This window comes from Eublepharis macularius, chromosome 7, assembly GCF_028583425.1.
Source record: "Eublepharis macularius isolate TG4126 chromosome 7, MPM_Emac_v1.0, whole genome shotgun sequence".
NCBI classification, from domain to species: domain Eukaryota; kingdom Metazoa; phylum Chordata; class Lepidosauria; order Squamata; family Eublepharidae; genus Eublepharis; species Eublepharis macularius.
Window position 1 is genome coordinate 142,694,191 of NC_072796.1, and position 27,514 is coordinate 142,721,704.

Here is a 27,514-nt window from a genome sequence, read left to right on the forward strand (position 1 = left end):
GTAGCACACTGAGAACTGATTCCTGATTCAGTCACGATGATTAAAAACTATTCTCTACAGGGATTAGATGTACACTTTATTTGAGGCCTCAACAAAACTGGTACAATAATTAACCGTTTCTAGACCGTCAACCTAAACTACGGCCTCGTCAACACTGATTGAAGGATCGTGATCATTTTTAAAAGAAGCATCACAGCAGGCCAACAAGTCGCTCCTCTGAAACACTGGACTCTTACTTAACCACCCAGAACAGCCCCTTTCTCCAACTCCTACTTCTAGAAGTTGCAGCAGCATCCTTAAATTTCCAATGCATCTGAAAGGACTTGAAGGGCAGTCACTGAAGTGGAGCCTCTGAAGTGGAACGAGTGAAACGCCAGCAGCCAAGACAACCCCCCCCTCTGACCTTCGCTCTGGAACGGCTTCACAACCACCAGCGACCAGCCCCTGCCAGGGACAGGAGCCCACCAGAAGATTCTGCTGCCCTGAGATCACAAACACAGGGAAATCTCGTCAAACACCTGGCAGAACACCTGGACTGGGCTCAGTGGATTACAAGTTATGCAGGTTTGTCCCCAAGGGGCATAACTCCTCCTGTTTCTAAAACCACTTCTTGACCATACCTGCTGATTATTAGGGTCTTGAAGGGAAAGGGGGGAGGGTATGAAAGGTGGGGAGAAGAAACTGTTTTGTTACCATTCACAGCACAAGTCCCAACAAAGGCGGCCTTCTTCAAAGGCAGGTTCTTAGAAGTTTTACACACACACTCCTGATCCAGTTAGTCCATATAAAGCAAATAAAATTGCAACTGTAGCTTCCTTTTAAAGGGTGGGGGGAAAGAAGGAAGAAACTCTTCTTCAATGCACAGTATAACATACAAGTTTCTCATGATATAGTCTTCATCTACCACCAACTCCCCCGCAGATTAAAATACTTTTAAGAGCATTGAGCAAAATATCCCTGTAGATCGCATTGAAATTTGGTGAATGGCCCCACAATCCCCGTCCATAAACCTGCTATATATACTTTTACATACATAAAATCACATTGTAAAATTGCATAATTACTAGAAGAGCCTGTAACGCATTTGCACAAGGAGAAAAAAAAAAGATTTTCAAAGTATTGGGAAAGCTCCCAAGACAGACAGAATTATCACCCTGCATTCCGAGAAGTCTGCACTGATTTGGGTCAGCTCTGTAGAGGTCCTTGGTCTGTCACATCTCAAGCCTGCTGGTGGGGGCAGGGGACGGAGAGAACAGGAAGATCAGGGCAGTATCGAGGACCAGAGGAGGACGACGACCCTGGGCTAGCTTTTGGTGATGTGCAAGACAAGCCGTGTGGAGGGCGCAGTGTTTGAGGGAAGAGACTGGCAGGAAGGGAAAGATCAGCAACCTTGTTGCGATTAAACTTCCGTAATTTGGACTTCATTTCAAATGCTTACCAATGCGACAGCAATAGAAAGGTGGGAGAGGGAATCATTTGGACGGCTGCAGTGCCTCGTTACTCATTCATGCCACCAAGTCCTTGGGACACAGCTTGTCCCCTCTCTGTAAACTTACTACTATTGGAATGTGGCATCTCAGCCTGGCGAAAAGCAGCCTGACAAAAATCCCGTTGCTTGGGGCCCCTGAAGGTGTATACTGAAGAACCCCCTCCCCATTTGCTTTATTCCAATAAAATGAAAACCTACCCAGGTGCTACACAACACACGTTACTTTCCAAACAGATCATCACCCACTGAGGCTGAAGGGACCAACAGGGATCTCAGCCCCACCCATGCTGACGCCGTATTGTAGAGATCACACACACAACCACGACACAAACGCAGCCTTTTTCACAATGTATTAACCATTGTTGCCAGCTTTCCCTCCTGACACCCTCAGGCCTCAATGGTGGCCTGCATCCAGCCGGTTCCCTGCCCGCCTGCTCCCGACAGTAGATGGAGACGCAAGGAAGTGACCGCTCAATGCTGTTGGTACGCCACGCATGCAGATACGTTCTCTTTAAAAATAATCAAACAACTGTGGAGTCACAAAGGGGCCGAGGCAGCCGTACGAGGTAACTCTGGTTCCGTGGTGCTCTCTTGGTCTCTCGGCCACTCCTGGAAAAAGCCAAGCTTTGCTACGCTTACTTCTGTATCTGGAATATAAAGAGACGCAGGTTGATGTTCTTGGCTGCCAGCAACTTATTACATTCCACCGAGTCTATGATGGGGAGCGGCACGTAGTCCGTTTCGTTGTTCTCGTTGGTGAAGACAAAGTGATAGATCACAGGGTTGATTTTCACGTCGTCGTAAGGGCCCTTGAGCAGCAGGAACGAGCACTCCATGGGGGAGCTGATCTTGCTCTTGAGGATGAGCTGGAAGGAGAGGGTCCGCTTACAAGAGAGGTTGGGGTTGCGCTCCGAGTCGTTCACCCGGGCCTTCAACACCCAGGTCTGGTTCAGCACGGTGAACCTTGGAGTTTCGTAGTAGAGGCGAGTGATGAAGTCATCTGTTCGGTAAGGACGGAACTGAACCTCTGCAAAACATCAAAAAGAAGGGGAGGGGGGGTGGAAGAAAGGGGGCGAACAGTTAAAACCGAAGAAGCTGGCAGCAGGGAAAAACAAAACTCTTGTTACCTGTAGCTACTGTGTGGGGCCTTCTTTGCCAGGACGTAAGGAGACAAGGGTGAGAGTGGCCACTCAGAGCTAGTTAAGGGAAGAAGCAACTGGGCTTCTCGGAGGGAGAGGGAGCAGGGAAGAGGAGAAAAGGAGATAAAACATCAATGCATTTATCACTTTATCACAGTTTCATATCTGCTAAAGTTTTGAGGAGAGGAAGAAGCAGCAATGAACACAACCACTGCAACCGCACACACCCCACCTGGTGCCACAGCACCTCTGGCGAGGCAGAAGACTGCAGTGGTGGGGGACCAGTTCACGAATCGATACTCTGTGACCCGGAAGCAGGAGCTTTTCTATCCCACACGTGTTTATCCAGAGGGAGGACGGAGTGGTTTCTCCTCACTGAAGACTCTCCAGTCGTCCGTCTTCCTGCTTCTTCTTTGCCTCAGTGATGCCTTGTACCATAGAACCGCATGCTGTCTCTCTCTTTTAACACGCCACCACAATTAGATTGCCATGCACAACCACACCACAGCTCTGACATTCAGGCTAGTTACAAGGCCAGACCTTCAAAGTTTGGAGGCCTTTTCAGGACCCGTATAAAAGACTTCTTGAGACACCGACAATCACTAGAAGTAGGAACATAATCACTCAGCGTTGCAGGGAACAGGCAGTTGGTTTTGAATTAATTACAGGTGTCCACACCCAAATATAGGTGCATAAAAACCAAGCCAGACAATGCAATTCAAGTAACACTGCACCTTTATTTTATTGGTATCACAATACAGATCTGTAGATTTGCAAGGCACACTTATGTACCACCACAATGCAAAATCAGAAATGGCGGGGGGAACGTCTTCAAGGTTTCACAGAGTGCAGAAAATCCTGGGGTTAAATACATAAAGACAAAGAACAGTACACTGAATCATTTGAGGCTCTGTCCAATTTTAGACCCAAATGTTTTAGCATAGTCCACTGTCCATCTGTCAAAAACCCTTCTCCAGGAGCGTCCAAAGTGCAATGAAGTATTTTGTTTTGTTCAAGTTTATCAACATGGTTGGTTCAGTGTTTTAAAGTCTTTGGTGTACAAAACCCATGGAATCTCACAGCACAAGTTCCGGGACTGGGAACCTCTGTGTACATATATGCATTCTTCGATGTTTCCAGAGGACCATTAGGAAGGCACAGCAGCAACACCTGGACAAAGGAGGTGATGGAGTTATTCAAGCCACACAATCAGCCCGACTCAGCGTTCCTGATCACTCCAGGTCAAGCGGCAACGGCCTCTCTGGCTAGAGGCCATTTCCTTTCTAGAGCAGAGGAAGGATCTCTGCCCCTCTTCTCTCCTAGGCAGAGGCACCCCAGTGTTCAGGAACACTGGATGGGGGAAAGCCACCCCCTGACCCCCACCTCCAACCTGCGCAGGCGGAACCCCAATCCCCCCCCTGACCCTTCCGCATTGCCCTTTTCATACTCCGTTCAAAAGTGGCACCATCAGGGTGTCCATCTGGACAGTTTGCCAGCCCAGTTCCAGCGGCTTTACAGGGTGCCCAGTGGGAGCAGCGCATTTTTCAGCAGGAGGTAGCCGGTCACCTTGCTTCATAACCTGAGCTCATTTCTCCTGAGCTCGCGCTCACTCCGACTCCATTCTGCTTTGCTTTTTAAGCTCTAAGCACCTCCGCTAACTCAGCTAAGGCAAGCACAATCCTTTCAGGTTCCAGCACTTGCTCAGTCAAGGTCGGAATTCAGGACAGGCGAGAGCAGGTTAAATCCGGGCAGTTTCTCTCTGCAGGAAATGTGAGTATTTACTGCTAAAGAAAGTGGTTTCCACTACCTTTCCTCCCTCCCATCTTCAAGAAACTCAGAGCCATTTAGAGCTTTTTCCACATGTTCTGCCGAATGCATTTTCAAGCCCTCTTCAGCATTCATACCAATGGAGTCATAGGCTTACCTGCAAAAGTAATTTAGCTTGTTTGTGTTAAGTAACAGTTTCTTCTTCCACAGCCCTGACTACTTTAGCTTTGTTGATTCCACACCTTGGTGGGTGGGGACGACAGATGTTGTGACTTTGTACTAAGTGAAGAAAACCAAGGACAGAATGTACCTAACGTGAGAGAAAACTATAGACTGCTTCAAGCTCATTGTAGGTGGAGGCTGAGCCATCTACAAAACGTGCGGAATACATAACCGATCACATGAACCACCAAAGAAGAGCTATGCTGGGAGTCTACATTGCCTTCTTCCCCCCGCAAGAAAAAAGGAGTTTCGTGTATCACATTAAAAGCCCGTGAGGATATGCTTATCACTGACAGACCGGCTTCCCAAACAGAGCAGGTGACTAGGAAGAACTGGCATGACCCCGATGCTGGTTCAAAGTCTCGTCCTGTGGCCTGGGACTATCAGCCCGCCAAACGTGACTGTAGCACCTTACCTGCTGCTAGGAAGGGTCCTTCTTCCACACGACATCAATGCTGCCCAGTGGACCAAACAGCAAAGGAAGAATGCTGGAGAAACGGCTCAAGGGCCAGATGTTGGGCACTAACCGGGGTGACTACCTATCCCGCTGACCATGTTCTTCCCAGTCTTAGAGCATCCTGTGCAATATTTTAAACCTCCCTCCCCGACCCAGCTCCACCCTTGAACCTGAACTCTCAAGCACACAGGGGGGTGTCTTGGGAGGGACACTTGGCGTAGCAGCCCTGTCTGCTCAGCAGAGTCCAGCTCTTCCGATCTAGAGGAACAGTCGCTGCATGTTGCATAAGAGAAACAAGTTCAGAAGTAAAAAAACTGACACCAGTGTGCAAAAGGGAGAGACGAGGAATTGAAACAAATGATAATTTCAATCACGACAGCTCTTTTTGTCTGCAGACTAAGCCCACCCCCCAAATTTACCTGTATAGCCAATCTTCTCAAAGCTGAGCAGGCTGAAGATGCTGTTATACAACTGCATCTCTTTCTTGTGGGTCTGGTCCATCTCATCCAGAATCTCCATCAGTTCGTTCCCAGTCTTGGTTGGGTGAGTGCACTCCGCCTCGTGGACAGTCAGCTCGTGGTAAGGACCCTGCCACGGGCACCCAATCCGCTTGTACTTGCACCGAGTGACCCTGGAGTTCAAATGAGGAAGGTAACGCTCCAATGAGCAGCAGCTTTAGTGGGATGCAGTCATCACAGCACAAATGCTCACAACTCAATGTATTGTGGGGCAACAAGAATTCTTGTCACCAATTGGCAAGAGCCACAAACATCAGATGTTCCGCCTTCAAAGATGCAAGATGCTGCTTTCTCTGACTAGATCCAGCTTTCCTGCACAGATGCTAAAATAGCAGAGTAATGGTAGCCTTCGCTGGCTGCTGCCTATCATCGAATCCACATCAGAAAGCGTGGACTGACAGAAAGCAAGTGCTTTGTTTCTGAACTCAAGAGCTGCCTATTTTGTTCCCCCAACCAGGGGTGTGCATTTGCAAAACTCATCTGGATTCAGCATCAGGAAGTCAGGAAAGGTATTACTATTGTTGAATAAAAGGAACGTTGTTATTGTTCTGGAAATACTGGGAAAGCCTTTCATGGTTACTGCCAATCCGATTCAGGAAATACCAGACTTTGTATCGGGTCAGCACTATCGGATTGTACCCCTCTGCTCCCGGCACCACTATTCCTTTGTGGGGCAGTTTCTATGGAACTTTGGTTTATGCGGCGTACAGATTTCTAGAGGATCAGATTTCCTTTCACTCCTTTTTGAGAGCACTAGCAAACAATATCTTCAGGGGGGCGGGGGAAATACACAGAACAAGACTCTTGCCAATGGAAGATCTCACATGCTTGAAGATTCAAAGTACCACTCAAGACTGGAACAAGAAACCTGGGCATTTAGAAATCCAAGTTTCTTCCGATTCAGTCCCTCTAGGCACAAGGGTATGGGGCTTCACACGATCCTGAAATGGCAGCCCTGTGGGGGACTGAAACGCTTCTGCTCCATCCACAGGAAACTGTTCCTCAAATTACGAAAAGCATTCAGGCTACGCCAGAAGCAATTATGGAACAAATATGAGACTCAGGAGGCCTCAGGCATCGCCTAGCTAGATCACATCAAAGATCCACTTAGTTCAGGGCATTCGCTTAAAATATCAACCCTGTCTTTCCGTAGCTCGGTGGCCTATAACTAATTACATTAGGACAATAAAAACAAATATCAACAAGTCAAGCAAGGCTTAAGCCCCACTATAACTGAATATGGACACCGTTTGAAGCCTTGTGAAAGAGCCTGGCCATACAAGTCCCGCAGAATGACAGCTGCATGAGGGCTTTCCACCGCCTTCAGCAACGCCTCTCCCAGAGCATGAGCTGCCACCAAGTCGGTTCATGCCCTTACTGATGCCATGCCATGCTAATGTGACAGAGAGGTGGGACTACTAACAGTTCCGAGTGGACAGCCCTTAGCTGGCACGTGAGTTCCTCCAAGAAGAGAAGGTCTTTCAGGGATCCAAGTCACAAAGTACTTGAAAGGCAAGATTAAGCACCTTCAACTGAAGCTGCACACAAGGAGAGCCAGTTTGGTGCAGTGGTTAAGAGCAGCAGGACTCTAATCTGGAGAACCAGGTTTGATTCCCCACTCCTCCACTTGAAGCCAGCGGGGTGACCTTGGGGCAGTCACAGCTTCTAGGAGCTCTCGCAGCCCCACCCACCTCACAGGGATAATAACAACATACTTTGTAAACCGCTATGAGTGGGTGTTAAGTCATCCTAAAGGGCAGTATATTAGTTAAATGTTGATGCTGTTGTTATTAATAATAATAATATTATAATAACATTCAATTTATATACCGCCCTTCAGAACAACTTAAAGCCCACTCAGAGTGATTTACGAAGTATGTCATTATTATCCCCACAACAAAACACCCTGTGAGGTGGGTGGGGCTGAGAGAGCTCCAGAGAGCCGTGACTAGCCCACGGTCACCCAGCTGGCTTCAAGTGGAGGAGTGGGGAATCAAACCCGGCTCTCCAGATTAGAGTCCTGTGCTCTTAACCACTACACCAAACTGGCCAAATAATAACAATAATAATAATGATAATGGTTGTTGTGGGTTTTCCGGGCTGTATTGCCGTGGTCTTGGCATTGTAGTTCCTGACGTTTTGCCAGCAGCTGTGGCTAGCATCTTCAGAGGTGTAGCACCAAAAGACAGAGATCTCTCAGTGTCACAGTGTCTACACCTCTGAAGATGCCAGCCACAGCTGCTGGCAAAATGTCAGGAACTACAATGCCAAGACCACGGCAATACAGCCCGGAAAACCCACAACAACCATCTTTCTCTGGCCGTGAAAGCCTTCGACAATACAATAATGATAATGATAAACTAGCAGTCAAAGTAGTTAGCTAAAAACAAGTCGTATGTGTGTGCATGTACATACTGCTCCAACACAAGAAAAAATGTGAACAGCTGCATTTTGTGCAAACTGAAGCCTCCGAGTGGTCTTTAAAGGCAGCTGCACAAAGAATGTACCACAGTCGTCAATTTTAAGTTACAGAAACATGGATCAATGTGGCCTGTTTACATGAATTGAGAAGGAAGAGGGGGCTGTCTATCAAGCAGATGTCAATGAAAAGGCAGCGGCCTGCTTCTCTAAAACTTTTCAGAGCCTTTTGTAAAAGCAGGTGGGCATCAAAATGCCTCGGCCCAACAAATGCAAGTAATGAACTATGCAGTACATGATACAATCCCTTTGACTTCCTTGAATCTACTGTCAATAAATTTCAACAGGTGGCCCTCAAGTTCTAGCAGGACAAATCTCCTTGCTCTTCACCCTCTCCACACCATGCACAATTTCATACACCTCATGTTTCCCCATCACCTTTTTGGGAACTAGCCAAGTAAGGGGCCCCACCCCCAGGCTTTTCCTGTAAAGGACAATGTTCGGATTCCTTTTTCATTCAGCAGTACCGAACTTCTGACTAAACTGGCACAGATGTTGCACTGCGTCCAATGATTTTTATGCCGGAACTGCCTTCTGATAAGATCATCTGCAGTTAAAAAATATCCTATCAGAGAAGAGCAAGAGAGTTGCAGTGGAAAGAGGTCAGGTTTAAGACTTGGAGGTGTGCAGTCCTAGACCTGCACTCTTTTCACCCTCAATTTCCAGGAAACTGACTACATGACTTTGGATCAGTCACTTTTATTCAGAGGGTTGCTGTGAAGATAAACTGGACAAAGGGAGTAAGGCTGGGAGAAAAATATACTAAATACGTAAAACTGCCAGTACCATAATGTCTGTATACGTAGTGTTTTTGCATTTGGAATTCTGAGTCCAGGTCCATTTTCAAACCCCCTCCTAATAAGGAGTGGAACAGAGTTGTGAACATTGCATGTACAAAATTTACACACTTTCCTCTTTAAATATCCAGTTCTAAAGGCTGCATATGTAACAATGAGTATGCACAGACTAGGACAAGGTCAGACTTGCCCTACTCTGCTTTATATACCACAAAACTTGACCTAAAGCAGATTCTATCACACGTCAGGTTCACACCCACATTTCTTATAAACACTCGATCAGGTCTCTTGTGGAGGGTCAGCAGCAGGTCTGCCCCCTGTATTCCTCAGTATCAGATGCACACAGTGGCTCTTCTCAGATGTAACCACCACCTGGTTTGTCAAAACAGGTATAAGACTAGTTTGTGCACACCCTTCTCCTCTTGCGCACAGCTCAATTTGGACCCAACAACCCACTCTGGTTTGCTCTTGCCTGCAAAGCAGGACTCCAAACCTGGATTAAATGATGAGTTGGAATCCCAATTTGTAGAAAAGACAACCACCCACTGTTTGATGTTTCAAGACAAACTGTGGTTTACTAAGGACTGAAAAAGTCTTCAGCCTCTGAGGTGCACCCAAGAGGAGGGGCATCACATGAGCCCAAACTCTGCTGAAGGCCGATACCTTAATGACAAGTTGCACAGTGTTAGGCAGGACGAGTAGTGTTAGTACCTCAATTGTTTTGTGAGAGTTTCTGAGAAAGAAATGATACCCCAGCTCTATTATTCCCCCTCCCCGGAAGGCCCTATAACCTACAGGCAGTGGCAGCTGTTGCTATTGAGTGAACTGGAGCAACTGGACTCTAACCTAAGCTGGTGTGCCAGGGGACCTCAGGTGCTGGAGTCAGTTGTCTTCACATCTCCCCTAATCTGCCCAGCCCAACCCGTCAGCACTGTCGCAAGTCATCACAGACTGCTTCGGACCTCAGCAAGAGTGTTTACCTGTCCTGGCATTCTTCTTTCTGGTGCCTCTCCAGCAGCGAGCGAGGAAACTGCCGCATACAAAAGCCACATTCTGACGGCAGCTCGCTCACCGCTTTTTCCACGGCCAGGTTTCGGCAGCACAGGCTCTTGCTGATCTCACAGCGACAATTGGGACACGTAGCCTGTTCCTCCTTCAGCCGGGCGTCTGCCAGTAGGTGGATGAAACACCCAGCACACATCAAGTGCCCATTTGTACACTGCAGGAAAAGGGAAATCAGGTTTAGGTCTTTAAATTTCAAAACCCTTTACCGAATTCCTGGTTTGTTCGACTACTCATGAACAAACTGCAAGAAGTTATCCCGAAAGGAAAGAGTTGCCACTTTTAGCAGGAGGCTTACAAAGTTGCTCGCCTCTCTTGTATGAGCAACCACATGGCCCAGAAGCAAGGCCCTTGCTTCAATCGTTGCAAAGGGACAAAATCTAAACCGATCCAGCATGCAAACCTAAAGACAATACATTTCAAACTCAGAAGGATTGAGGTTTGTTCACAGCCCAAGTCAAAAGTAAAACATCCAAGAGTAAGTGATGCAGCAAGAGGACCAAGAAGCTTCAACAGCAGTCCAACAGTAGCCAAGGTGAGCTTCGCTCTCAAATCTTTAACAGGTACAGTTTAATTGAAATCCCTGAGCACGCAGCTGGGGAGGCCAGGAGCAACCCACATCTAAAACATTCATGCGGGACAGCCCCCTTTTCTCCAGCTCCCACGTGGCCTGGCTGCTTTAGGCTTCCAACTCATATCAAGAGTATTTTCCTCTTTCAAACTCACAGACCCATACCAGGATCCCACAACACACTATTTCCAAAGACCCTCTTGGCCTTAAAGCAGCACCCACAGGAGATTGGGAGAGCCCTGGTGTGGCCACTCACTCCACCCATCGCTCGTTTTATGAGTGTGTTGCAGACACTACAGTCTCACGTGTTCAGACACACAGATTAAAACAGCACAAGCCCCAACGGTGTGAAATTTCATTTATGGACCACAATCTTAACTCAAGAGTTAATGGTCCGGATGTGTTAATGCAGAAAGAGTACTGCATGGTGTGTGCGCGTGATGTGTCGTCAAGTCGTCTCCGACCTATGGCCGCATGGTGTAGGGATAGGGATATATTCAGGCAAAATTGCCCTCCCAGGCCGTATTTGAAATAAAGGCATTTCCTCCAGGAACAAAATGGGGGAGAGGCCGACAGCGCACCCCGAGTAAAATCTTTCACTTGAGCAAAACTGAAGCAAAATGACCAAGCAATGACAAACCCTCAAGAAGCAGGGAATCACACCCCAACACCCAGCTATTTGCATTTGTTTTGATTCCAGAGACAGGAGGAACATAACCGGGCCTCTCTATCCACATGCAGGCAGCGCTACTCCCTTCCCTAATGCAAGAGAAGGTGAACAGCAGCCCCCGGCAAGTCAAGGAAGGCTAAGAGCTGGCTCAGCAACAAAGGCAGGACCTGCTCCGGGAAGAGGCAGGTTTGTGGACTGCACGGGACAGACGGACCTGGCCCACCTCCACAAGTCTGCAGGATGAGGAGGCAGGAGGTCTGGGAAACAAGAAGCTGGTTTTTCTTGTTTTCACAAACTACCAAAAACACACCTGACTGTGGGGGAGAAAGAGGTGCAATTTCCCCTTCATTATCAACACTGGAAGTGGCTTTTGCTACGTAGCAACCTCAGTAACCCAGAAGTTATGAGGAAGGACGGAAGACGTCTGAGCAGAAGCCACGTCAGAGCCACTAAAGCACTAGTGGTTCCTCCTGCACTGCCTCCTGGGCCATGCAAAGAGATGATTTGCAAGTGTGGGTAGACAAGAACACCAAACCGGGAAAGAGCAAAATAAGACCCTGGCGCCTGCCCTTGTGAAAAATGGGCGCAGGCTCTGAGGCAGAGGTCCCGCCCCCCGCCCCCCAAGCAGCCAGCATGGTGGAGAGCGTTGGGACTAGGAGGCCCGTGGCCAAGTCCCCACCCTACCATGAAGCTCCCTGCATCCCACCTTGGACCAGTTACCTGAGCTCAACCTAATCAATCTCACAGGGTAATTGCAAGGATAAAACGAAGGGGAGGAGAACCAAGCACACCACACTGAGATGTCTGGAGAAAGGTCAAAAAAGAAATATGGTAGATCAAGCTAACAGTTTCCATTTCAGATATATTATTAATTAATTAACCTCATTTATACCCCATTTTTCTCCCCGATAGGGACCCAAAGCAGCTTACGTCATTCTGCTTCTCCACTGTATCCTCACAACAGCCCTGTGAGGTTGGTTAGGCTGAGTGTGTGTGACTGGCCCGAGGTCACCCAGAAAACTTCCATGGCCGATCCTACTCCAGTCCGCTAACTACAATGCAACGCTGGCTCTCTTGCGATGCCTCCTTCCTTCACCTACATGCGTCCTGTGCAGAGGACAGGTTGGCACAAGGCTAGCACTTCCTTTTGTGACAAGCATTTTTGTCTAATTCCTATACATTTAAAGTATCTCTCCACCACCTCTCCATGAGTATCCCTATGAAGAAACTTTCCCTGGACCACCTCGGCGCTGATGGGGCTGGGTAAGTAGCTCACAGAGATCCCTTCTTCCCACAGAAATACAAAATAAACAATACAGATCATACAAGCCTTATCAGCTCCACCTGACAAGTATCACCACCCACTTCTACAGAAATAATCCATTAAATCCACAGAAGCAGTATACTAGACAGCGTTCTGCAGACACAACACTGCTACTGCCACCAGAAACAGGCTCTTTGTTGGGCTCCCTCAGGTCCTGCATTCAATCATTTGCACTCAAGTATCCTTCCTCGTATCTCATGATCCCCCAAGACATCATCCCAAACTGCTCCTATCAGGAGAGGGTAGGGAGACTATTGGCCTCCTGCTCTGATCAAGCACTCCCAGCAGAAGGCCTACCGTGGACTAGGTTTTTTTCTACAGAGCAACAGCATTGTAAAACTTAAGAAAAATACCTGCAAAGACACAACAGCTGAAGTAAAGATACTCAAAAAATCCTGAGGCAGGATCAACACAGCGGGGCATTTTTCACTCAACTGAAGAGGTGCGAAAATTCCCCTTTGACCAAATCAAGCAGGAAATTAGTGAGAAAGATGCACACACACAGGTTGACTGCTAGAATTCTAAACCTGCATTTCCTTGGCATCCAACACCTGCACTTTCCCCTCACCTCACACAAGAACACTTCCACAGTGAAGAACCTCGACCCCCGCCCTCCCCCCCCAAGCACCCAGGCCCTACAGGTATCGGGCCATTCCCCATTAGCACAAACACAGGCCTTGCATTACAGTCTCCTTGCTTGTTAACTAGTGCCAGGTATGGCAACTGCCCCTTGTCCAAGTCGAGTCTTCAGCCTTAAGAACATAAGAACATAAGCAAAGCCATGTTGGATCAGGCCAGTGGCCCATCCAGTCCAACATTCTGTCACACACAGTGGCTAGAAATCCAGTGCCATCTAAAGGACTGTCAGTGAGGCCAGGACACCAGAAGCCCTCCCACTGCCTTCCTTCCAGCACCAAGACAACAGAGCACCACCTCCCCACAAAGAGAATACCATCTATCTCCTGTGGCTAATAGCCACTGATGGACCTCTGCTCCATATATTTGTCCAGTCCCCTCTTGAAGCTGGCAATGCTTGTAGCTGCCACCACCTCCTGTGGCAACGAATTCCATGTGTTTATCACCCTTTGTGTAAAGTAGTATTTTCTTCTATCTGTTCTAACCCGACTGCTCAATAATTTCATAGAGTGCCCACGAGTTCTTGTATTGTGAGAAAGGGAGAAAAACACATCTTTCTCGACCTTCTCTAACCCGTGCATTATCTTGTAAACCTCTATCATGTCTCCCCTCAGTCGTCTTTTCTCCAGGCTAAAGAGCCCCAAGCGCCTCAATCTTTCCTCGTAGGGAAAGTGTTCCAACCCTTTAATCATTTTAGTTGCCCTTCTCTGTACTTTTTCCAGTGCTATGATATCTTTTTTAAGGTGTGGCGACCAGAACTGTACACAGTACTCCAAATGAGGCCTCACCATCGATTTATACAGAGGCATTATGATACCAGCTGATTTGTTTTCAATCCCTTTCCTAATAACCCCTAGCATAGCATTAGCTTTTTTTATGGCAGTCGCACACTGTGCTGACGTTTTTAGTGAGTTATCTATCATGACTCCAAGATCTCTCTCTTGGTCAGTCTCCGCCAGTTCAGACCCCATCAACTTGTATTTATATTTTGGATTTTTGGTTCCAATGTGCATTACTTTGCACTTGGCTACATTGAACCTCATTTGCCACATGGATGCCCACTCTTCTAGCCTTGACAGATCCCTTTGGAGTGCCTCACAATCCTCTCTGGCTTTCACCACCCTGAACAATTTCGTGTCATCTGCAAATTTAGCCACTTCACTGCTTAATCCCAATTCCAAATCATTAATAAACAAGTTAAAAAGCATTGGACCCAATACCGACCCCTGTGGCACCCCACTGCTCACCACCCTCCACTGTGAGAAGTGCCCGTTTATGCTCACTCTCTGTTTCCTATTAATTAGCCAGTTTTCGATCCACAAGAGGACTTGGCCCTTTATCCCATAGCTACTGAGCTTACTTAGGAGCCTTTGATGAGGAACTTTGTCAAAAGCTTTCTGGAAGTCAAGATAAACAATATCTATCGGGTCTCCCTTGTCCACTTGTTTGTTCACTCCCTCAAAGAACTCTAACAGATTGGTGAGACAAGATCTTCCCTTACAGAACCCATGCTGAGTTTTCCTCATCAGCTTTTGGTCATCAATGTGCCCACTAATTTTATTTTTGATAATAGTTTCCACCAACTTACCCGGTATTGACGTCAGGCTGACTGGCCTGTAATTTCCCGGATCTCCCCTGGAACCTTTTTTAAAGATGGGGACAACATTAGCTACCTTCCAGTCCTCAGGAACAGATGCAGAGTTTAATGACAGATTACATATTTTTGTGAGGAGATCTACAAGTTCACACTTGAGTTCTTTCAGAACTCTTGGATGTATGCCATCTGGGCCCGGTGATTTATCAGTTTTTAAATTATCTAGCAGTCGCATAACCTCCTCTCTCGTCACCTCAATGTGACTCAGGTCTTTCAAAACCCCTCCCAAAGTCAGTGCTTCCGGAGTGGGCATGCACTTCTTATCTTCCACAGTGAAGACAGAAGCAAAGAACGCATTCAGCTTCTCGGCCATTTCCCTATCACCCTTTAGTAATCCTTTTACGCCTTGGTCATCCAAGGGCCCCACGGCCTCCCTAGCTGGTTTCCTACTTCTAATATATTTAAAGAATTGTTTATTGTTTTTCTTTATGTTCTTTGCAATATGCTCCTCATATTCCCTTTTTGCCTGTCTGATCACAGACTTGCACTTTTTTTGCCACAGCTTATGCTCCTTTTTATCAACCTCACTCCGACTAGTTTTCCACTGCCTAAAAGAATCCTTTTTACCTTTTACAGCTTCTATTACATTGCTTGTTAACCATGCTGGCCTTTTCCTAAACCTATTTGTGCCTTTCCTAACCAGCGGTATATATTTAATTTGAGCTTCCAGGATTGTAGTTTTAAATAGTCTCCAAGATTCCCCAAGTGTTTTGACCTTTTTTACTTTCCCTTTCAGTTTCTTCTTCACGTACCCCCTCATCTCAGAAAAGTTACCCCTTTTGAAGTTAAACATGGCTGTGTTGGTCTTATTTGGCAATTTCCTATTTATACATATGTTGTACTCAATAACATTATGGTCACTGTTCCCAAGTGGTGCAATCACATTTACATCTCTCACCAGGTCTTCAGCATTACTGAGGACCAAATCCAGGATCACCTCTCCCCTAGTAGGTTCTGTAACCATCTGTTCCATAGCACAGTCATTGAGACAGTCTAGAAACTCACTTTCTCTCCCCCGATTCGAACACCCATTGGCCCAGTCAATGTGTGGGTAGTTAAAATCACCCATTACAACACAGTTTTTTTGTTTAGCAGCCATCTTTAATCCTGTCATCATTTTATAATCCTCCTCTATTTTCTGATCTGGAGGGCGATAACAAACTCCCACAGTTAAGTTTCCATTTGGGCCCGTAATTTCAACCCATAGCATTTCCAGAAGCGAATCTAATTCAGTTACCTTCTCAATCTTACTGGAATGTATACCTTCTCTGACATATAGAGCCACCCCACCACCAACCCTTCCCTCCCTATCCTTCCGATATAATTTATATCCAGGAATCACCGTGTCCCACTGATTTTCCTCATCCCACCAAGTTTCTGATATGCCCACAATGTCTATGGATTCGCCCAACACTAAACATTCCAGCTCCCCAATTTTACCTCGGACACTTCTAGCATTTGTATATAAACACCTGTAACTTCCCCGGCACACTTTGCCTCGAGACGTAGTTAGGTCATCTGCACTGTTTGTCTCCATCTCAGTTGACAACTCTAATCTATCTCCCTGTAGAAGTGTTATACCTAGCCCTTCATCTCTCTGAGATGAACCATCCTGAACCAGAGACACTTTATCTCTTGTCGGCTTTCCCCTAGCATTTAGTTTAAAAACTGCTCTGCCACCTTTTTGATTTTAAGTGCCAGCAGCCGGGTTCCTTCTCGGGACAAGTGGAGACCGTCTCTCTTGTACAGCTCCCGCTTGTCCCAAAAAGAATCCCAGTGCCTAACAAACTTGAACCCTTCCTCCCTACACCATCGTCTCATCCACGCATTGAGACTCCTGATCTGCGTTTGTCTCTCTGGCCCTGCGCGTGGAACAGGTAGCACTTCTGAGAAGGCTACCTTGGAGGTCCTGGCCTTGAGTCTCCTGCCTAACAGCCTAAATTTTTGTTCCAAGACCTCACGACTGCATTTCCCAACATCGTTGGTTCCAACATGGACCACGACCGCTGACTCTTCCCCAGCACTATCTACCAGCCTATCTATAACACGCGTAATGTCCGCTACCTTCGCACCAGGCAGGCAAGTCACCATACGGTCAGAACGCGGTTGTGCCACCCAGCTATCTACTTGTCTAAGGATCGAATCACCAACTACCAAGAGCCTCCCTCCCGCCCCACCCAGGGATGGTTCCTTGATGCGAAAGGAAACCTGCTCACCAACTGAAGAAGAGGTCCCTTCTGAGGGCATGTTCCCCTTATCCTCAATACGGTGCCCTGATTCCACAAGATCCTCATTCTCCTTGACAACAAGAACGCTGCCATTTTTAGAGTGGGACACATCTGTCCTGTCCCTGAGAATCTTGTCCTCGTGCCTATCTAACTGTCTCCGCTTCTCCAGGTCAGCCACCTTGGCCTCAAGGGTACGTACTCGTTCCCTGAGAACCAGGAGCTCCTTGCAGCGAGCACACATCCAGGACTTCTGACCAGAAGGCAGATAGTCATACATGTGACACTCAGTGCAATACACTGGAAAGCCCCCAACCCCCTGCTGGCATTCTGACTTCATTATTCTGTTTTAGGAATAACACACTAAGAGGAAAGAAAACGGCTATGATCCCCCGGCTAAGAGCCACAGGCCAAGAGCCCTTTAGCTCTCGCCCTTCGGCTCGCGCCAAAGGCTCGCGCCCCTGCCCAGCAGTTGCCCTTTCAATGCAAAAGGTCACTTCCTGCTAAGCACAGGAGGTGAGCACAAAGGGGGGGTGTGGCTCGTACTCCAGCAACCCCCAGCAGCCTTACAAACACACTCACCCTCAAACACAATCAAGCCCAACACACTCAGCCTCAAAACTACACTCAAATCAACACAAAACTACACACAAAAAGCCCCAAAGCTAGAGAGGACCACCCTTAGCTTCTCAGCTTAACCCACCACAGCCAAGAAGGCAAAAAGCCCTTACCTCCTCTCGCAGCTGCAGACCATGTGCTCCTGAGCCCAGGTGACTCTGCTCTGCCCTGCCCCTGCCCAGCCCACCAAAGCCACCCCTGCATTATGACAGCCTCCCTGCAAGACCAAGACCACAGAGTTACCACTGTGAAGAAACAAGGCACTGCCAGCTCCCTAGATCGTGGCTGCTTCTCTTTTTAAAAAGCACAGCTCCCTCCTCTCTCTGCCAACACCCAAACAGTCGAATCCAGGCTTCACTGAAAAGACCACGTGAACTGCTACTTCAAGCTTTACCCGTGAATGAACCGGCAGCCGACCCTCCTTCCTGTAGCAATCCTACACTCCAGCAACACAGTGCCATTACTCTGTGCCCAGCTGCAAAGAAGCACTTTAGCGTCAAGAGAGAGAAACACTGTTTGTATAATCACAGCAGTGATGCACAGATGTCCATTTTGGTGCTCACTAGATGGGTGGCAAAGGCAGAACTGCCTACATCTCTCTCCCTCTCCTTCTCCCCTCCACCCCCTCTCTCTCACACACACAAACCAGAGAAGAAACTGCCAAGGGGTCTGAAGTATTTCAGCTGCGTGCTGTGAAAAAAGCATTATACTGTACAAAGCAGGGCAGAAGCCAATGCAGAGGCCAAAAAGCCCCACACAGTTGAAGAAAAGAAAAAGCAGCAACCCAGAGGCGTCCCAACCAATTTAAAACACAAGTGACATCCTGTGAATAACAAAATTAGGAGCTTGCAAAGTCACCTTACTGAGGAGACACTAAAGGCAAGAAGTAAGCAATGTCTCTGGGCAATTTTATGTCAGCAGGACCGAAAGAGCCAGTTAAGGAACTACCAGGCTCTAGCTGTTCTCTTTCTGTGGTAGTAGCAGCTAGTGAAGGGAAATAGTCAAAGACTAAAGGAGTGCAAACACAAAGCAGCAGCGCACAACATTTCAGTGAGAAGGTCTGGTGTCACTAGGAGCAAGCTGCACCCGGCATCAAAGGCAGGAAAGGAAGTCAAAGCAAGGACACGGCCACCTTACAAGCCCGTCTGATGTAGCAGATGGAGAAGCAGGGCCGACTGCGGAGTAACCAGGTTCAAAACGTCATTCAAATGCCTTGGGCAAGTCACTCTCAACCTACTCGTAAGACAGGTCATTCAAGATGATTTATTTAAAACATTTATATGCCTCTTTCCCACCCAAATAGGGCCCCCGAGGCAGCACTGAGCAGCTACAGGCGCCTTGCTGTTTACCAATTTGTGTGAGGGCTTCAAAGGGTTTGGAAATTGATCGGGGCAGCCAGGGGACCTGAGAGAATACACAAAGTAGACAGGAAAATGGAGTAAATGGCGCACGCTCCAAGCAAGCAAGTATGGCTGTGCTATGCTAAAAACCGCAGCAGCACCTAATCAGAGCACTGCAACAGACAAGGGGGAGCCACTAAGGCACATTGCCCTTGGATACCAGATGAACAGTTACAAGTATTGAACGGAACCATTAACATCCCCCCTTTCCTGTTGAGCGCATATGGGACTGGCCCAGTCAACAGGGCCTGCTATTAATTTTGTTTATACTCTAAAGGCACACGCTGTCTTCTTCCATACCTGTGGTATCTTTTGAGCCAATGACTTAACCTCTATGGAAAATAAAAGCTCAGCATAACCCTCTTCTTCCTCTCTTTGTTCTACACTCCCAGGGCCACTGTCACCTGCGCTTGACAAACCAGCATATGAATGCCAGCCATCAAGAACTGGCTCTGAACTCAAGGATTCTCGCTTTACTGAAATACGACTCCATTCTGTCCCAGAGTCCCTTCTGGTAAGTTACCTCATCATCAGCTGAAGCAGTGCTAAGCCAGGAGGATTCTCTACTGCTGTTATGGACAAAGTGCCTTCAGACAAGAGCGCGTATGCCCAACGCACACAACAGCCCTCTGAGTTGCCGACAGACCAGTGACAAAGACAAACCGTATTGTCCTGACGAGTACTGCACAAGCAGCAGCACAGCCTCTCGTCTCGCACCCACCTTAGGCCTGCCCTAACCAAGCAAGCAGTCCCTTCTCAATGCTGGCGAGAGCCTAACACGTTTTATACCTTCTGTGACTTGATCAGAGGGATTACAGCCATGGTGGCCTGTAGACGACAAATCCCACTCCAGCATTATAGCAGTGGCTAAAAGGAAGTAACGGACACCTACTACTCTATCATGCCATTAGTTAGCAACAGCATCCAGCACTAAGACTATGAGAGTACGGCGTACCAACCTGGGGTCTGAGTGCTAACTAGGAGGTACTGGGCTGGCTGACCACAGAAGACCCTGAGAATTCAGACGCCTGGCAAGAGGCTGTAGGATAGTCCTTCAGCAATGAAAAATACAAAGCTGGTAAGTCAGCTCCCACGCCAGCCTTCGTCCAGCTGAATATTCTAGTTAACAGATATAGTTGTATGTGCATCTCAGTACAGAAAATGGCCAAAAACCTGGGCTTCTATAGCATTTCAGTCTACACAGAAAAGGAAGCCCTCTCAGACACTGAATAATATATACATTTCACTTTCTCTCCTACAGGAGAGAGAGAGGGCAGCCGGGTTTGGGGGGCTGTTAAAAGCGCCTCCCTAGCCAAGCCTGCACAAAAATGCCCCAACTATAGGCCAGTTTGAATGAGCTTTTCTAAAAAAACCAAGCTCTGCTTTCTTCGGTAATCTGTAACACAAGACGCAGACTGTCTTCGATCTTAAGTGCCTCTTTCAACAACAGCTACTGTATTGTTCTAGGCCGCTCATGTTCCTAACCCCTCTGTGTGGAAAAGAATAGCAGCTTTCACTTGCTCCTCCAATTATATACAAAGAACAGAACCTACTGGTTTTATAGGCTGCTGGAAATTGTTTCTGAGGCCCACTGGTCAAACTGCAGGGTGGCATGAGGAAGGTGGCAGGCGGTTGTGTTAGAGAACTGTCACTGAATCCAGAGCCCCAGGGTCTGAGGAAAAGGTTGCTGCATTAACACAAAATCCTTCCATTAACACTCAAGCGCTGAATTGCTCGAGACTTGCCGACAGCAACACTGCTTCTCTTGCACCTCCCTGCCAGCTTCTAATATTTAACACTGACCTCGCTCAACTCAAACGGAAGAGCAGTCCCTGTCTGGTTCCTCAGCAGGGAACCACAGGGACAGCACAGCTTTGCCACCTCTTTGTGCTACAGCCAGGCAGAAAAGGACCTCTGCAGGTATTATTAGGGTGTGATCACCAAAGTGTAACATCACCAAGGCGATGACCTTTGCATTTAGGGACTTAACTAAGGCAAGTCACATGCTTCCATCACATTCTCTCTGCATCTGGTTCACACTTGGCTTTAAGTTCATGTCCCTGTTCCGCACCAATTAAACATAAGCGGGGGGTGGGGGGGTGGGCAGAGAAAAAAAGGCTGTTTTCATGCAGTAAAAGCAGCCATCATCTGAAGGCACAACTGAACAAAAGTCCATTTGACTGCTGGCTTCTGGCTTGTTTGCTTTGCTTGTCTGAGGTGTCCTCCGTGGCTTCTTCACCCTAAAAACGGTTGCAGGCATTCAGTGGAGCACAAAAATTAAAAAAAGGAATTTTCAGCAAGAACAGAACTAGTTAGTGCTCAAGAGAGCAACTTGCAGAACAGCTCCTTGGTGGGATGCTTCTCGGCACTCGCAGATGACCCCAAGCCACTGCAGTGCTGTCACTTGCCAAAAGAGAGACAAACTGCAGAGCGCTGGAAACAAAGTCCACTCTGACAGCACCGCAATCCTTAAAGCAGCCCACGAAGCAAAGAAGGTGCCTAGCTCTTCTCAGTCAGCAAGGAACAAGGCATGGGGCCAACCAACACTAGACAGCAGAGCCCCCTTCCTTCTTCTCTCAGTTACTGACTGTCATCAACAAGGGCAGAAAGAGAAGAGGTCCCTGTCCCACCAAGCACTGTAATTGCTTTTCATTATTTCAAATTCAGAGTCCAGCCAGCCACGCCTACTTGCCTGAAAAATGTTTTTTTAAAGAATCAGGGCTGAAGTTTGCCAAGAAGCAGCTGGCTGGACTCTGAATCTGGTCTTTGTTTAATCTACATGTATTGGCTTTGAACTGATGCAAGCCTCTTTGGGAGACCATTTTGGGCAAGAGGTTCCACCTCATAGAGCGTGTCCCTACTTTACCTCTAGCTTTTCTCATAAGCTCCCACCTCCCAAAGATATGAAATGTTAGCAGTTGGCTGCTGGGTGCTTAACGTGGAACTTCTTGCCCGATATGGGCTCCCAAAGAGGTATGCATCAATTTAAAAACAATACATATAGATTAAAATCTGGGAGGGAGCTTAGGGATGCTCGATCTCATTCTGGTTGGGGACAGCCTCGGGGGTAGAATGGAAAGAAGACAGACAGGAGAAGAAAGTGTCAGTATTATGTATGGAAAGTGTAAGAATTCTCCAGGAAAGTAGGCGGGGGGGGGGGGGAGAGAAGACTGGCAAGTTTGTCTTGATGAAGGGCCAGATCAGATATTTGGGAAGGAGTCTGAAGCCACCAATCGTCAATTCACAGGCTAGATCAGCAGCTCTGAAGTGCTGCGTTTCCCCACGGCCCCCATCAGCCATCGCCCAACCGCTTCCTAAAGACCTAAATGTCAATCTATCTGTCAAGCTTACATACAACACTCCTGCACAAACACAGTGCAAAAAACTAGAATCATCATCATATGAATGGTGATGGGTGGTCCCACCATGCAGATCAAAAAAATCAGGGGTGGGGGGGACCAGAGCTTCAGCCTGTTTCTAAAAACCCAGGTTCACTTGCAGTTTGCAGAGAAGGTGGAAACTTTAAAAATTGGGAGTGTTTAACCCCTTCCCCCAAAAGTCAACAACGGCACCTTGAGTTAGAATCATACGGTTGGAAGGTACCTCTAGGGTCATCTAGTCCAACCCCCTGTACAATGCAGGAAATTCACAATTGCCTCCCCAACTGCCCCAGTGACCCCTGCTCCATGCTCAGAAGATGGCAAAACGCCATCAGGATCCCTAGCCAAACTGGCCTGTAAAAAATTACTACTTGACCCCAACATGGCGATCAGCCTTACCCTGGGCATGTAAGAAGGGCCACGAGAACTAAGCACTGATGTAACTCTTCCTTCCCTCCCCCTCATGATCTGTCCAGGTTCACAGAATCAACATTGCTGTCAGGTGGCCATCTAGCCTCTGCTTAAAAACCTCCAAAGGAAAGCCCACCACCTCCCAAGGAAGCCTGTTCCACTGAGGGACCGCTCGAACTGTCAGGAAGTTCTTCCTCATGTTTACCGAAAACTCTGATTTAATTTCAAGCCGTTGGTTCTGGTTTGATCCTCTAGGGCAATGGAAAACAACTCTGCTCCATCCTCTATGAGACAGCCCTTCAAATAATTGAAGAGGACTATCATATCACCTCTCAGTTGTCTCCCCTCCAGGCTAAACATTCTGAGCTCCTACAACCTTTCCTCCTAGGACTTGGTCTCCAGACCCCTCACCATCTTCATTGCCTCCTCTGGACACATTCCAGCTTGCACTGTCAAAGGCTTTCACGGCTGGAGAACGATGGTTGTTGTGGATTTTCTGGGCTGTACAGCTGTGGCACCTCTGAAGATGCCAGCCACAGCTGCTGGCAAAACGTCAGGAACTACAATGCCAAGACCATGGCTATACAGCCCAGAAAATCCACAACAACCAACATTCCAGCTTGTCTATATCCTTCTTAAATTGTGGTGCTGCAAACTGAACAGGTCTAACCAGAGCAGAGTAGAGCGATACCATCACTTTGCGTGATCTGGACGCTATGCTTCTGTCGATACAGCCCAAAACCGCCTTTGCCTTTTTAGCTTCCACATCACACTGCTGACTCATGTTCAGCGTATGGTCTACTAAGACCCTTAAGCATAGCAACTGGCTGTGGGATGGGAGCACTGGGCAAGTGGCGGGAGAGGGAGGCAACTGGACAATGTGAGCAAAACAGAAAAATGGCTGGGTAAGGAACTGGGTAATTAGGCAAGGGAACAAGATGGGAAACAGGTCAACAAAGAGCTGGGGAGGGCAGAGAGTCCATTTCCCTCCCTCGTGAGCCTTTTGCTTCTACATGGTAGTTGTCACAGCTGCTCATGTATGGAGGAACATCTGGGAATGCAGAAGAAGAGGCTACTGGGAACAGCAAGTATGCGTGAGAGGAATGAACAGACCTGAAACATAACTACAACGAAGGCAAATACAGAGTGCAGATGCCATACAAAAGTCCTGAGGAGAATATAAAGGAGATAGTTATTCTTGATTTGGGTCCAGAAGCACCACAAAGACCAACTAGATTTCCAGGGTGTATGGACTTTTGAGAATCAGAGGCAGTTCTGGCTCTTGAAAGCTCCTACCCTGGAAAACTAGTTGCAACTGGGCTTGAATCTTGCTCTTCTACTACAAACCAACACCTGAAATTATTCTTGATTTATGTTTGTGCCACGCCATTCCTCCAAGAATCTCAGAACAAATAAAACATTAGCATCATGGTGGGGGAGTGGCTATGCTCAGAGCAGACCTGCTACCTCTGGAGGGAGAGAAGTCGGGCCAGGTCCCGGGCTGGCAAAGGGGATTGCTAAGCCCATCAGCAACCAGGCCTGATGCAGAGACGGTTTAGCGGGGCAGGGAGCAGGGCACAGGCAGCTAAGGAGAGGGCAGAAAGGGTCAGGCGCTGGCTCTCTGTCCAAGGGACGCCTCAAACAAAGCTAGACAGGAAGTGATGGGGCAGTGCTGCTCTAGGCAGGCCTAGGTAGGTATTTCTAGTTCCCAGGAACCACCGCCCGGCTTCAGGGACTTCTCCAGCCCCACAAAAGAACTGGGTGTGAAGGTGCTGGACTAGGAAGGGTCTCCGGAGCAGTCACGCTAGCCACTCAGCCGCTGAACACTGCACCACACCTCGGCACTGACCCAACTCCCCTTCCTCTGTACTTGCAGCCTTAATAATGGCGTTTGTGGGTGACGTGGTCAAGGGTTGCCAACTCCAAGCCAGGGAATCCCTGGATATTCGGAGATTAAGCCAGGAGAGGGTCTGGAGAGAAGAGGAACCTCCGCGGGGTGTATGGCCTCCAAAGCAGCCATTTGCACTAGTCTAGAGGTCGGTTTTCCTGGGAGCTCTCCAGTCCCCACCTGGAGGATGGCAACCCTACGGACACCCCCGTGCCCCAGCACTGCCCTTCCTGCAACCAAGCCAGACCCTCGACACGCGTCTTTACACGCATTTCAGCGCCTCCGCCTCCCCCCGGGGCTGCGGACTGCTCGGCCTCTCAGCCCGCACTGTCGGGGCGGTGGTCTTGGGGGGGGGGCGGCGGTTCGGGCTCAGCTGCCGCCCCCTCCCGTGCACGCGTGTCGCCCGGCTCCGTCACGTGTGAAGGGGTCCCCGCGAGCGGGCCAGGGCGGGGGGCGGCGGCGGCGCACCTGGTAGACGGAGGCCTTGGGCAGGTCGAGGCAGACCGTGCAGCACAGCACCGAGTAGAGCCGCTCCTCCAGCTTGACGCCGCCGCCGCCTCCCTCGGCCCCGCCCGGCAGCTTGAGGCGCTTCTTGGGCGGCGCGTCGGCGTCTCGGTCGGCGCCGGGCTCGGGCTGCCCTTGCCGGGGAACCCCCCCTCCCGCCCCGCCAGCCCCGAGCGGCGGCCCCGGCTCCTCCGCGCTCCCAGGGCCCGGCCCCGCCGCCTCCCCCAGCGCCAGGGCGCCCCCGGCGCCCGCGGCCACGACGGCGGCCGCCGCCACCCCCGCCGCCGCCGCCGGGCTCCCGCTCGTCCGGCCCCGACATGCTCCGGCTGAGGCGCGGCTTCACCCCGCCGTCCCCAGGCCCGGCCCGGCCGCCTCAGACGCCGCCATCTTTGTTTGGCCTCCGCTCTCCTTCCCCGTCTCCGCCAGCGCCAGCCCGGGCCCGCCCTCCGGGCCCGCCTACCGGCCGATGGTCCAATCGCAACGAGCCTCTCCTCTCGCTCCCGCCAATAGCATCGCACAAGGCCGCCGCGGGGAGATAGACAGCCGCCTCCTCCAATCCCGTCAGCTGACTTGAGAGGGACAGTCGGCAGGACGCTCCTCTTTCTGGAACGCTCAGCCCAGCCAATCACCACGCGCGGGAGGAGGAACCGGCTGGACAGCACAAAAGACAAATTGCGTCGGCGGCTCCGGCTGCGTCCTGCAGCCCCTCCCCCTTCGCTGGGCGGGTCGGTGGCGGCGGCTTTCCGCCTGCATGGTTGCCAACATCCCGGTGGTGGCTGGAGATCTCCCGGAATCACAGCTGACTTCCAGTCCACGGAAATCAGTTCCCCTGGAGAAAACGGGTGCTCTGGAGGGTGGACTTTGGGGCATTCTACCCCACTGAGTTCCCTACTCTGCCCAACTGCCCCTCTTCCCCAGGCTCCCAAATCTCCAGGAATTTGTCACCCAGGAGCTGGCAACTCTTTTAAAAAAGGCTTGATGTTAAATGATTTCTGCCAAGCAGACACGTGTCCGGCAGTTCCATATAGAGCTAGCACTTGAGTAGAGGAGTGGCCTGCGGGGCCAATACAGATCCCCCCCCCCCCAATTTGTTCTGTGCTAATCCCAACCCGAGAAGGCAGAGGCCGCCTGGAATAGCTGGACCCACCACGTCTAGCGCCCCGGCCACCTTTCACCCTCCAGTGCCAGCAAGTCTGGCTCAGAGTTAGGTGACCCAAGGATGGAAGTCAGGATTAAGTTTCAGCTTGACAGCCCTCATCCACTCCAAAACTGTTTATAGCTTCGACTGCTTCCCCAGGATCTGCTGGAAGACCTGCTGGAACCATGAGATAGAAGTGAGCCTCATCTGCGTGTAGGTGGCAACTCAGCCAAAATCTCCGCCAATAGCTCTTTACACAGATGTTAAAAAGCATAGGGGGACAAGAATGAACTTTGTGGAGCCCTAGAGGCCAAGCAGTTGAGCAGCAGTCACCCGGCGCCACTTTCTAAAACCTCCCTTCAAGGTAGGACCAAAACTGCTGCAAAACAGTCCCAACCCCAAAAGGCAACAGGAGAGAGGCTAGGATGTGCAGCAGCAGAGAGGACCCCTCCAGGGCTCTGCCTTTGACATTTCTCACTATGTTACACCTCCTGGTGCCCAGCATTTGCCTCCTCCCCTGGCTCTCTTGACCAGCTGACAGTGCCCCAGGCCTGGACTCCGGTGCGTAACTACCCCCTCCTTCTGCCACATGACTATGGGGTCATGTGAGTGCCTGCCCTGTTAAAGATGGCTCCTGCGCCTGGAATATTTTAAGATCACTTCTCTGCTCTGTCCCCAATGGATTGTGTGCAGCTCTCTGAAAAGAGCACCCCCACACACAACTGATTGCAACTTCACCCAGTACTTCCAAGGCAATCCCTTTACAACACTAACGCTTCATGTGTTGCGACCCTTGATCCTTTTCCTACAGCAAAAGCTCGTTTGTGTGCAATACACACTGTTATTAGGCATCTCACAAATTCCTTCTTGTGCAGTGCAGAATCATGGCACTGCCCACCCTCCCTCCATACAGGGAAGTGACGTCACTGCGCTGGCCACATGACAGCTCTAGTGCTCCACACAGAGCCAATTTGGCCCATTTTGGACCCAAATTGGCCCCAAAGAAAGCATGGGAACGCTTCTGCAGCCAGTGCAACGATGTCACTTCCAGAAATGACATCACTGCATCTGTTGGAAGGATGCGCGTGCGCAGCACATATTCCTGAGGTGCCTGCCAGTGGCAACCTCCGGGAGCTTGCCACCTCCTGTGATCACTGGGTGATCGG

At 49.2% G+C, this 27,514-nt stretch overlaps 1 protein-coding gene across 1 annotated transcript; it reads right to left on the reverse strand.

Annotated features, from left to right (window-relative positions):
* Positions 1-63: 63 nt before the first annotated feature.
* Positions 64-25,620, reverse strand: ZFTRAF1 (zinc finger TRAF-type containing 1). Its single transcript, XM_054985638.1, is given in 5 exon segments — positions 64-2,516; positions 5,494-5,705; positions 9,848-10,086; positions 25,175-25,489; positions 25,491-25,620. Coding segments are annotated over 5 exon segments (1,197 nt in total). The 5' UTR covers positions 25,530-25,620; the 3' UTR covers positions 64-2,124.
* Between the last annotated feature and the right edge of the window lie 1,894 nt (positions 25,621-27,514).